General features: G+C 36.5%; 1 protein-coding gene across 2 annotated transcripts in view; it reads left to right on the forward strand.

Annotated features, from left to right (window-relative positions):
- Nucleotides 1–12,904, forward strand: part of DOCK10 (dedicator of cytokinesis 10) — a 154,127-nt gene that overhangs the window by 90,625 nt on the left and 50,598 nt on the right. For both annotated transcript variants that reach the window (XM_063306683.1, XM_063306684.1), the window contains exons 15-23: nucleotides 1,282–1,404; nucleotides 3,546–3,625; nucleotides 4,580–4,767; nucleotides 6,307–6,372; nucleotides 7,310–7,402; nucleotides 9,969–10,092; nucleotides 10,256–10,377; nucleotides 11,402–11,488; nucleotides 12,757–12,849. In XM_063306683.1, the coding sequence (XP_063162753.1) occupies nucleotides 1,282–1,404; nucleotides 3,546–3,625; nucleotides 4,580–4,767; nucleotides 6,307–6,372; nucleotides 7,310–7,402; nucleotides 9,969–10,092; nucleotides 10,256–10,377; nucleotides 11,402–11,488; nucleotides 12,757–12,849 (976 nt within the window). The remainder of the gene's footprint in view (nucleotides 1–1,281; nucleotides 1,405–3,545; nucleotides 3,626–4,579; nucleotides 4,768–6,306; nucleotides 6,373–7,309; nucleotides 7,403–9,968; nucleotides 10,093–10,255; nucleotides 10,378–11,401; nucleotides 11,489–12,756; nucleotides 12,850–12,904) is intronic.

Below are 12,904 nucleotides of genomic sequence, written 5' to 3' on the forward strand. Positions count from 1 at the left end.
CTGGGGAATACTGGCAGTTGAAGTCCGCACATCTTAAAGCTGCTGAGGTTGAGAAGCACTGATCTAACTGCTGCATTTTTTAATAACCTCAAGACTTGGCTTTGTCATTGTGCCTGGGGATCCAGTGCTGGTATGCAGCCTGTTAGCTGTTTGTATTGTTAATCATTGTATGGATTGTACTCTCCCGCAGATTAAGTTTTAACTGTTTTAATTGGTTTTTAATGGTTTTCATTTTAGTTGTTTGTTTCTATTTAGTGTTTTCTGTTTTTAAGGGTGTGAGCCACCCAGAGTCACATATGTGAGATGGGAGGCTATATAAATTGAACAAATAAACCATAACTTTCAAGGCTAACTCCCTTTAGAATTTTTAGAATAACCAAGGTAGATGAAATCAAGGCATTGATAACCATTGCCCGAAGTGGAACTGCCACTGCATGCCTAATTGTGCTCACCGCAGATTCTGCCTGTGACTCCAGTGATAGCCAAGAGGCAAAGAACACTCCAGACTGCTGGCCTGCTCTTTCCCACCCAGTTTCCAGAGCAGGTCATTTATCAAGCAGTCTCAATACCTCAGCACCTCAGCATCCTGGTAAAAAGCCAAACTAAGATGAGAAAAAAAAAGAAAGAAAAGAAAAGAACAGAACTAAGTTTCTACAATGTACATAAAGAAAAAGTGTAATATTAGAGCACTCTCATGGTTCCCAATCCTATTAATCAGGCAAAGAGAGAGGTTTCCAAATGCAATAAGCATTTTGTCTAAGAATGGATACAGCTCAATCCTATGAAAGTCTCACTGAGTTCAGTGAGGCTGGTTCCCAGGTAAATATGCAGACAAGTACCTTTACTGCTATTCTCAGCTATAAGGGCAGTGGCTCTTGATTTACTAATGTTCTGTTTTAATATGTGAGTGTCATTGAATAATTTAGAAACAATACTACCATCACTATAAAATTCAGTGCACTCATGAGTCGGAAGTAGTTAAAAAAAACAAACACAACCCAGTAATAAAACAAGTCTGTGGAAGCTTACTTTCATGTAACTCTCATGGTGTTTAATATTGGTGTTAATACCAGTATTAATGTGTTTAATATGGTATTACTGCCTCGTTTAATTTCTGGAATGGGATTTTTAGGAAATTATGGACTTAGCAAAAACCCTTGGCTAGTTTTTTTCCATCAGCTTATTTGTTTTATGAACCTCAAAGCTTTGTGAATGATTATGTGAGAATTAATTAGCAGGTGATGAATTTATCTTCTACTGTATTGTTTCTCCTTCCTACAGGCCTGTCTTTAAGGATAATCAGGGAAATGTTGACAGAGATTCCCGGTTTTCACCTTTGTTCCGACAAGAAAGTAGCAAAATTTCAACAGATGATTTAATTAAACTTATAAGTGAATACAGAAGGTAAGAAGTCCTTGGCTTAAAGTTTCTAAGGCTGCAGCATAGTACTAACTATTATTCATCAATAGCTTTGTTTGCTCAAAAGAGGCCAATGCCAAAATAACTTATTACAATGGAACGGTTTTCACATTAGTTACCTCTCTGCCAGAGTGAGCTTCCAGAAAAGTTATCCAAGAAAATTGGAGAAGTGTTTCATAAAGTAATAAATATAATGGCTGCTTGAAGAAAAGAAAAGTGTGAGAACTACATAGATACAGAATAATTTACTGGAGAATGCTAGGTATTATTAAGAAGGCACTTCCACACAAGGTTGGGAGCCCCTTTGAAGCCCGTTAGAAGGGACTTTTGCATTCCAACAACGTCAGCAGTGTTGGAGAGCTGAGCTGATATATTTCTCGCTCAACTGGTCTAGCTGAAACCACAGCAAAGTTAAAAGTTTTGGTGCTATTTCTTTATTGGAGGGAAACACTGCCTCACACTCTTCTCCCAGCCCATAAGTCTTCATTGCATGAACTGGATGAGGGGACTTTTGTTGCTGCGTAACCTGCAGCAGTTCAGGAAAGGGCAGCAATTTTCACTCCTTATTGTCTGCATTTCAAAATGGCAATAGTGAAGACAATCACAGATTGCATTCAAATTGTGTCTACAAGTTTGGTTTGTGAAAATAGTGACAAAATGGAAATGTCCTAATTGCAGCTTCTGTTTTCCTCTTATGCAGCAGCTGTTTTGTTTAAGATTCCTCCTTCTTCAGTGATACCCCCTTTCTGTATACTTGCTCAGCAACTTAAAAAAACTCAAATAAGCAAAAGTTGTTACATCTTCATTTGCTTGTTTAAATTCTAGCCAAATGTTGACTGTACATAGTTCCATGGGACAATTCTAAGCACTAGTGTGCAGCAGGATTTCTCTGACCCCACAAAAGAGAATGCAATGCAACTCTGCCTTGCTATTGTTTGCTTTAATTGTTTGTTTGCTACATAAATCAGAATCAGTTTTATAAACAAATAATGGCTTATTTGGCAGCACTTGGTATGTTTTCCATTCTTTTTTTTTAAGTTGGTCTTATTTTCAGATCTGTGGATTGATTAGAGACTTAGGTCAGACAGAGATAAATCAGGAATAAGACAGAAATGCTAACCCACAGTTGAAGCCAGTCAGTCAATAACAAACCATATTTTATTTATTAACCACATTTGCACATAATAATGTAGCGCAATGTATAAATCTATGAAGAAAACATATTTGGCATATAAGTCTCTCATCAAGTCTGATCATAATTTTAGCCTGAAGACTTCAGTACTGCTAGTAAGCTGCTTTGAGATATAGGCAGAAATACTTTCCTCACCTCAACCATTCATGGTTGATTACTGAAGCTAAAAACTTCCTTCTATGAGAAACAATTGTTTCTGGGACATCAAATTCATCTTTAGAAGCCCTCTGCTGGGTGTCCTCATGAAAAGAGTTGAGATGAGATTGTTGCCTGCTAAATAGGTGTTTTCCATGTCAATGCCATGTTACTGAGAAGAGTTTTCAATAATCCTTCACTAAAAGGCTCACTTGGTCCTTATATTATATTGTTTTATTCATTTTAATTATTTATATTGCATCTTTCAGGATACCAATTCTCCCCAAGTGATTTGAAAACGATAGAAGCAGTCATAGTAAAAATACAATAAACTTTCTGAATAAAGTTGTCAAGCTTCTGTGTTCTTTTCCACAATGCACTTGGTGGTCATGGCCTTGTCGATGGGAGGGATGTAGCTGAGCAAGTTTTGAGATGGGTTTCATTTGCTTGGTTTCCTCTTACTATATCAGACTTTTAGTGCCTCAACTTTTAAGCACATCCCTTTAATATTAACTTTTATATGTTCATACATTTTCCACTGCTGCCATAAATTTATTTCATTTTTATTTTGTAACTGTTCATGTCTTTATGCTGTTTGAATACAATACGATCATCTATTGTTTGGCTCTGCAGCTCTCCATATGCTAATAAAATATAAAAATAAATAAGTTATTTATTATTTTTTTAAAAATCTTCACACTTTAATTACTTTTATATCATAGCTATAAGTCACATTATAGCACTTGCCTTACTTTGACAATATCAGTTATCTAAAATGTTATTCTTTTTATGTTTGCAGAACCGAGAAAATTAATAAAATTCAGACCATCCCTGGCAGTTTAGAAATTACTGTTGATTGGCTGCCTTTGGAACATCCAAGTATGAATCCATTATATAATGGTTAAAAAATGCTACAATTTATATACCTTCCAAGAAGACAGTGCAATTTTTTGTTTTAAAATTATTTCTTTATGACGTATGTGTTTTAAATTGATTTTGTGGTTGCTGTACTCAGAAGCAGAGTTTAGGCAGGAGATCAGGAGACGTATAGATTTTGCCATGTTAATATGATGGCAGTTGAAGTCATGGTACTATGCATATGTGGTTAAATAAAAAAGTATGGAAAAAATATCTAATGGGCATCAGCTTTGTTAGTGAGAGGTAGTTAGACTACCTTTTAGTACATTGTGCTTCCTGGGAATGTCCTTTCTGGAATTATCACATTTTGTATTTTGAAATATACTTCTAGAACCATGTTACGATTTTAAGAAATACTTTGTCTACATTTCTTAAATAAAGCAAAAATAATGGCATCATTTCGACTCTTAATCAGATTTTTCCATTTCAACTTTCAATTCCTCCAACAATATTTTTTTAAATATACTGTATGTGATTTTTATTTTGTGTTTCAAATAAGCATGGTATCTCATTGGAGTTGCTCCACTGGCAGGAAGCATGTAATAAATGGAATAGAGAGTGGTGAACTTCAGTGATACCCCCCCACCCTTATGCATCATGGTACACTCCAAAATCTGCTTCCAATGGTTATTTGGAACAATGTGGGAATTATACATGTGGCTGCAGAGAAAAGAAGGAATTGCTCCTCCTTCATTTTGCTGACAGATACCTGGTGATGCCACCATGTCAGTTTTATACAAAAATGACATTTAATTGGCTGATCATTGCTTGAAGTAATGGTGTGACTATAGTTGGAAAAGGGCCCGAAGAGGATAGAAGCTCTAGTGTGTTCATAGACTTGCCAGATTGTAGTCTTTTTAAAAAACTAATAATTTAAATACTGAATGGAATTTTCTTTCGTTTTTCTCTCTCCAGACTGTGTAACATCATCTTTTATACCAATCAAGCCCTTTAATAATATCAAGGACCATCAACCAACAGTAGAAGTGGAAGAGTTTGTTCAAGAATCTACAAAATATTCTCAGGCTTACAAAGTATATAAAAACCAAATGTATATCTATCCCAAACATCTGAAATACGATAGCCAAAAATGCTTCAGCAAGGTAAGGTAGTACAAGAGCCAAGCAATCTTTGGCATATTTACTTAAAAATAAACTCCCTAAGTTCTATAGGCAATTTGGAGCTCTATGACACTGGAGTGGTTTAATAAATCTTATGTGTTTCTAGTGAGAGAACAGTAGTAGGCTAAAGGATTAGTCAATGCTTTTCCTGATTCATTTGTTTATTGTTCTCTATGGGAGATCATTAACTTATCCACTTAAATCACTTCAGGCTGATTTCTCCCACAGTGAGCACATGGCAGAGGATAGGCTTCAAAGTAAAGTCTCCTTAAAGTTGTGCTTAACTCCTATTGAGTGCATGAGCTTATCTCATGTTAATTTTTTTGGCAGCAACAAGGAAGTATCCTGTCATTGCTTTCTTCCAGGACTTTTTTAAAAACTTCTCACTCTAATCTACAGCTCTAGAATTTCCTGATGATCTTCCATCTTCAGACTAACTAGGTTTGACCTCACCTTAAGGGTTGGTTTTTTTTTAAAGTAATGTCAGCTAGGGACTGTCACTTGCTTAGGTCCTTTCTAGCTCACAAGTCCTTTCGGCCAACCCCTGCCCAATCCCCAGTATGTTTATTTTAAGGCTTTCCTTAAAGTATGCAAATGAAATTGTTGTAAAAATGAAGAGACAGAAGAATAATCAGATGTCAAATATCAGATTTTTCTCTTCCAGAATCAGAGCATGTGTTTCCATGATCTGTAGGTGCACAGTGGAACATTATGCTTTCTGGTACTTGAAATTCCAGTTATTCCTTGGAATCATCTGTATGGTGATGGTTCATAAGTTGCTTTCATGCTACCAAAAATTTACTGTGCCATTAATAAGCTACCATTCACCCCTAGTTGCAGTGAACTTGACCTTTAGTTAATTATATATATGAAATACTTCTAAAACCTATTGCCTTTGAAATCTCAGTCACGTCTACGTGTTTAAATTAAAATAGTCTGATTGGTTTTATTGCTTGCATATGTACTACTATTCCTGGTGGAAATTTTTCCCCCTTTGATTTCCTCAAATTAAACTTAAATGGTTATTTTAAATTCTCAATACAAATTAATTGGCAATAGAGTAGGTACTATAATGTAATGGAATATGTACTGATGATTCATACTTTCAGTGAAATAGGCTTCACAAAATCCTGGGACTTGTTTCAAAGCAGGGGCCATGCACATGAAGATTAAGTAGAAGCAGATTGTCCCGTTCTTGTTTTCTATTTTTATCTTGGTAATCGTTCATGTCTTTATGCACATACATGCACACACTACCTTTTAAATTATCTCTGAAGCTTAAAGGCTTCAGTGCTTTATTTATATATACTACATTCTTAAATATATTTCCTTTTCAAATAATTCAAGTGACATGAAGTTTAAGGATGAAGTGAAATCTTTCCATTTTTCCACTCTGTTTTTTTAGATTTTCTGAGCTTTACTCTCAGCTGGCAGGATTGTGTCAGTTCTGAAAAAGACTGTATGTTTCACAGAACTTTAAGTGGAGAGCTAGTGATTTGCATTTCTACTCTTCTATTACAGGCCCGGAATATAACAGTGTGTATTGAATTTAAAAACTCAGATGAAGAAGGAGCCAAGCCAGTGAAGGTGAGTCAAGTTGAATTCCAGGCACAACATAATATGGTAGAACAGATTTCTTTGGATACCTGGTTGGTGACACTACAGTATTGTGATCTATAGCTTTTAAAGAATCATCAGTCTAAAACTTTTTTCAACATTTCCATAACAGTTCTTTATAACAGCAGTCAACACAGAGCTTTTTGGCAATGCCAATTCTGCAGTGTGGTCACTGACAGGTTTTTATATAATAAGATGAAATGGAAAACTCTGAATAAATCTCTATCAATGTTCTTTCATAACTCAGGCGAACAGCATGTTGATGAAGGTGAATGATCAGCAGGAGAACTGGTGAATTCAGATGTTCTGCACACCATGTGTGAATGTACTCATCATTGTTGTGAGCCTCTGGGTTTCAGAGAGCTATTTTAGGTTCACCGAAGACTTTTTGTGTGCCTGGCATTTCTTTTCTTTTTCTTTTGTTGGGGAGGGGCAGATGGAGGCTATTGCTAGAACTACTTTATAAGGTTATTAGTAGTAGTCGTTTAACAAGTAAAATTAAGAAATAAAGTAATTTTACTAGTTTGGTTCTTGTCATTTTGACTTCTCATGTCATCTATTCTCCTACTGGATGCCTCAGCTGTATAAAACCAATACCATGTATACCAGTTTTTTCAGACCCTGGGTACAATCATGTAATCTTGCATGATGGCCTTGAAAAATCTCCACTCTGTTTTTTTTAGATACTCCAAAAACTTATGAGTTTGCTTGTCCGATCTTTTTTTTTTTTTTTTGGCATTCTCCATATGAAATCTCATGAGATTTCAGGCATTTTTAATTTTTTTATGTGTTTTTGGCCCAAAGGTTCTACGATGCTATGAGGCTGAAAAGTCTTCTAAGATATGACTACAGAATCAGTTGTTTCTAGTAAAGTCCACAAAACTTAAAGCAATGTCTCTTTAAACAGTGTATCTATGGGAAGCCTGGTGGACCATTATTTACATCAGCAGCTTACACAGCTGTGCTACATCATTCACAAAATCCTGATTTCTACGATGAGGTCAGTCTGCTCCTTCTATGACTTGATACATGCTGTTATAATAGTCTGATATATCAAAGATACCTTTGAAAAAATAGGTTGTTAAGATCTTTTAGTGTTGCCTTGAATTGTTTGCAACTGAGGACAACCACTCAACTTCATAATATATATCTTAAAAACAACTCTCAGAGTCAGAATAACTCAACATCCTGGCCTAATACCCATGGGAACAGCCAGGTCTTCAGTCACTTTCAAAAAGCCATCATGGTAGTGATTTTGGGAAGATAAGATGTTCTATAGTGCAGGCACCATGACAGGAGGCATGCTTCCTGTGTCCCATCAGATGGCATTATTTGATAGAAGGGATTCAGATAGAAGGGATTCAGGCCAAATATGTCAGATCTGCTAGGGGGAACAGAATTAGTAAGACATAGGTGACTGCATAAATAACTTGACTGTCTGCTATAATGGGGTTTATGGATGTAATGGTATATCAAGGGCATACAGAGGCATGACAATAGCTACCATATTCCATTTGCAGCTTCCATGTTGAATATATTGCAATAATGCAAACAGTATGGGACTAAAACACAAGTAACCATGCGCAGAACCATCCAATCCAGGAGTGGGAACAAATGGAACATTAGAATAACTTGTATAAGGGCTTTTCTGGTCACAGCTACCACCTGCTTCTCAAGCAGGAGCCATGAATCCAGGAAGTTCCCCAAACTATGCACCAGTTCCAGCTAGGGGACACATGATGGATGATCCCTGATAAAGGGAGGCCCTAAAAGCCAGAGTGACTCAGTCTAGGGTTCAGTTCAAGCCTGGACTCCCCGTCCAGACCTACATAGCCTCCAGATATTGAGAAAGAACCTTGGTGGCATCAATTGGTCAACAAAGGGATAAGAATGTACATTAGAGTATCATTAGCACACTGATGATACCTCAGCCCCTGCTGGTGGATTATTTCATCCAATAGTTTAATGTACATGTTAAATAGGAGTGGGAAGAGGGTAGAGCCCTAAGTAACTCTGAAAACCAGGTGCCTAGAACTTGAACTTTCCCCCACCTACCAACACTGACTGGAACTAGCCTTGGAGGAAGGAAAATAACCACTGCAACACCATGCCCTTCCATTCCTACACCCTAAGTCAATTCAGAAGGATATAATTAATGTTATCAAAAACTGCTACAAAATCAAAGTAGGCAAGAATACCCACACCATTTTGAAGCCTCATCCATGTCTCAATACTATTCTCAGGCCGAATATGACAAACTCAGATGGGATCCCATCCTCAGTCAAGGAACAATTAAGCACTGCCTGGACCAGTCACACTTCATCTCCTGAGCAACCTTAGCCAGCCAGGAAGGTTATGAACCTAGTATAAAGGTGCCTGAGCTTACAGTTCTGAGGATTCTATCCAACTTCCTCAGGAGCAAGAGGCTCAAACTCCACCCTGATATCTTAGCAGATTATGCCTCACTCTGCACCATAGGATCTGCACAGCCGGAGTCCAACTTAGAACAAATCCAAGTAACTTCATTCACCAGATGCCTTGAATACTCCTCACAGTGGCCTTCTCAGACTTACCTCCCCAGGAGGAACTGAGCCACCCTGAACAGGTCTACCAGATAGCTATCTGCAAATGTGATAGGAGCAAAAAAATGTTTATGTTTTGCCTCTGTTTTCACCATGAGGTAATCCTTAGTAAAGGTTCTTACATGTGTTTGGTAGGACAAGTGCTGGTTTTTCAAGTGGCGCTCTAGACACTTTGTGTCACGGGATCCACAAGCAGAGATGAGCTACATAGGTGCAATCTAAGGCCAATCAAACTCAAGAGCAATCCCAAGCTCCATCTGAAACCCCACCGGCTCCATCAGGCACCTGGGATGGGCTGATCAAACAGATGCTATTTCCCTGTTACAGAAAATGCTAAAGCAATTGGACAGTGATCTGACCAAGGCAGATCCCCCATACCCAGGTCACATTGCTATTGCCCAAAGACAAAAACTAGGTGAAGTGTGTGATCTCTGCTGTGTATTGGGACTTAAGTCAAGTCCATGGCTGCCTTAGAGGCCATGAACTCCGGAGCCACCTGTCTCCATGCCTAAGGACAGAAAGTCTAGGGTATTCCATAGCATTAAGTAGCCCAGGCAGGGAAGCTGTTACACAGCAGTGTGGTTGGTAGAGAGTAGCAATTCCATATGATACCAAGAGCCCAGTTTCACATATAGGGTCATACTTCTGGTTATCTGCAGAGCAGCATCTCTGAAAGCCCCAAGGTCCCTTGTATGACTGCAGCCAGTCCTCCAATTTGGGATTGTGGCTGGTGCCTCATCTGAAACCCAAAGGAGCACATTACTTAGAGGTGAGGCTCCCCCTTCATACCCAACCAGGCCTTGGTAATATACTGTCCTTGGTAATCCCGATACATTATCTGTAATGAATTCCTTTTGATCTTCTTGGCCTTTTGACTAAGAGCAGGTATAGAATAATAGTTTAGGATCAGGATTAGGCCCTGCTGTCTTCTCTGTGCTTTAATTCAGTTTACACTTAAGAAGGATGTAATGTTTTACATTTCAGGTAAAAATTGAGCTGCCAACTCAACTTCATAAGAAACATCACATTCTGTTTTCATTTTATCATGTAACTTGTGACATAAATGCAAAAGCTAATACCAAAAAGAAAGAGGCCCTGGAAACCTCAGGTACCTATACTGGATTTTTGCTCAAATACTCATTGTATTATTCCTGTACACTTTCCCTGTTTTAAGTCAAGCATTTGAGACAATATCTGTTTTCTGGTAATTGTTATTTTTTATATTTAAATAAATCAAAATGTTCCAGTGTTAATATCTATTTTGGACACAGTGGGATATGCTTGGCTGCCTTTGCTGAAAGATGATCAACTAATATCTCGAGAACATAGCATACCAGTGGCAACCATTCTACCTCCCTCTTATTTAAACCTTCAGGATCCTGCAGTTGGAAAGGTATTGTGCATTACTTACTTCTTCTTTGTTTTATCCCTTGTAAAACAATCTTATAGATGAATGTTTATGACATTAAAGCAGATGTGCCAAGTATAAAATTATTCTCAAGCTCTGTCACACACATACCATGTCATCTATAGAATGTTGTGCATATCTGATTCCTTTCCTATTTGAGTTCTCTAATTGGAACAGAACAAAAAAATCTGATAATTAATAAATAAATGCATTGATAGATACATCCTCTTCTTGTAATAGACTGTTCTGAGTGTTTATAGTTCTAAATGAACATAACTTCACATGGTGCTTTTTCATGCATTTTGGATTACTTGATTTTTCTTCCACTCTGATGGATATATTGTACAACTGACAATGTGAAGACCCTTTTTTATTGGCTTTTATATAAATTGTAACCCATGTATCTCTGTAATTTCATGATATACTGTTCTGTCTGTTCGGAACATCTGCAAATAAATACATCATTTAATTTTGGATAGTCTATGAATAGGCCAAGTGTACCATCAAATCTTTGTTCATATTTGTACAACATGTGCACTATTATATTTATAGTGAATTGAGCAGTTTGGCTTCCCAGTTAGAATCAGGGTAATCAGAGATTTGTATGATCATCTCTATCCATATATCTCCACTGTATGTTCACATACTGCAGAAGCATTGGATCTCATGACATACTTTTTGCCTGTGATTTCTCTGAAGAGATCCAACAATGACAGGTTTCTCACTGAACAGAACTTTTAAAAAGTCTGGCTACTTAATGACAGCTGCCCTTTTTTTTTTTTTTTGAGCCCCTGTACAAAATGTGGAATGCAAATCTAACAAATACATATATTTTGCTATACACAATAAGAGAGAGAGAATAATTAATGCAACCTACAAATGATGCTAATCAGGATACTGTGGTAGTGCTGATATATCCTTAGTTTATTCTAAACATAAATTAGGAACATAAGCTAGAAGACAAACATGTTTGCGCTAACTAGAGAGTTTTATTTTTTGTTTTTCACAGCACAGTGGAAGTGAAATTAAGTGGGTAGATGGAGGGAAGCCACTCTTCAAAGTGTCACTCCTTATTGTATCCACAATTTACACTCAGGTAAGCATTGTTTATATTAAGGAAAACAAGTATAACTGTGAGAAATGCAAAATAAACGAAATAGTGAATATATATCAGTGTCTATGCATGTGATTTGTGTACAACGTTATTTGGATTCCACAGGAAATAAAATATTTTGGCTTCTACCTTCAGCCATTCTGAAAGAGGAAATCACAATCAGTGTGATATTTATAGAATTTTTTAGGAAGGCTTATCTCAAATATTCAAAACAACACATTTATAGCAAATCCTGCAATGTAATTTATATTTTTTGAGTGAAAACAATTGGTCATATTTAGAATATAATAAAAATAATAAATCTATATAGGATCTATGCCTATATTTTTGGAACCATACATTACAATCCTAACAAAAATTAAAAATAATCAGTTGCTAGAGCTTCATGCAGATAATTGCAATCTATCTGATTTTTCAATTTTCATATAATTTGATTTTCATAACAAGCAGGATCCAGTAATCCTGTAAACAAATGAAGACTTCCGGGTACATAGTTTAGCCTAGAATTCAACAACCTTTGCTATAAGCTCTTGTACAATTTCACACAATGGCACAGCTGCCCTATTAAAAAAAAAAGAAATTTAAAATTATTTTAATAATAGCTAAAATTGCACAATATTACCAAAGCTCAGAGAATTTTGACATTCAGAACTCATGGGAAATTTGTGTTCTTAAACATCGTGAAATTTAAGTTGATAGCAATAATTTAATTTCCAGGTTTGTCAATCTTGCAAGATTTTGATCATTTTTTTAGAAAGTAAAGTATCCTTTTATTTAATTTTGAAGCCCACAGATAATACCTGGGAGAGGCACATGTACAATGGCACCTTTAGGCACTGTGTTTCTAGTCTGAGCTCCTTACTACTTCAGGCCTTGGCTCACTACAGTATTTAGCATAACTCATATCAACACACAGGCATAAACAATGTATTTAGACAGACTTCAGTATTTTCTTCTATAGGTCATTATTATTCTTATTTTACAGATTTTGATATAATACCACATTTGATTTTTCAGATGGGCTGATTGATGGAAAAGAGGACCAAGCAGTTCCTGCAATAAATTTGGCTTAGACTGTATCAAGAGTAGAAATATATATTTTAAGGAATTAATGCTGAACTGAAAAAATATCACATAGGGGGTTGATTTTTCTTTAAATAGTAATTGCTTATTATTGCAGTTATTTTTTAGAGTCTGCATGCCACTTTTATTGATACTACACTAAATTTTTTTGTATACATTTGCTGTAGGATCCATATCTGAATAGATTTTTCCTGCAGTGCCAGAAAAGAAATAGAGATTTCTCCCAGCCAGCTACCTCAAGTTTTATCATCTCCTGTAAGGTAAATTAATTAAGAAATTATATAGCTATTGATAGTGCTGGTGGCTGAAGATATG

Source organism: Candoia aspera, chromosome 6 (assembly GCF_035149785.1).
Source record: "Candoia aspera isolate rCanAsp1 chromosome 6, rCanAsp1.hap2, whole genome shotgun sequence".
Classification (NCBI taxonomy): Eukaryota; Metazoa; Chordata; class Lepidosauria; order Squamata; family Boidae; genus Candoia; species Candoia aspera.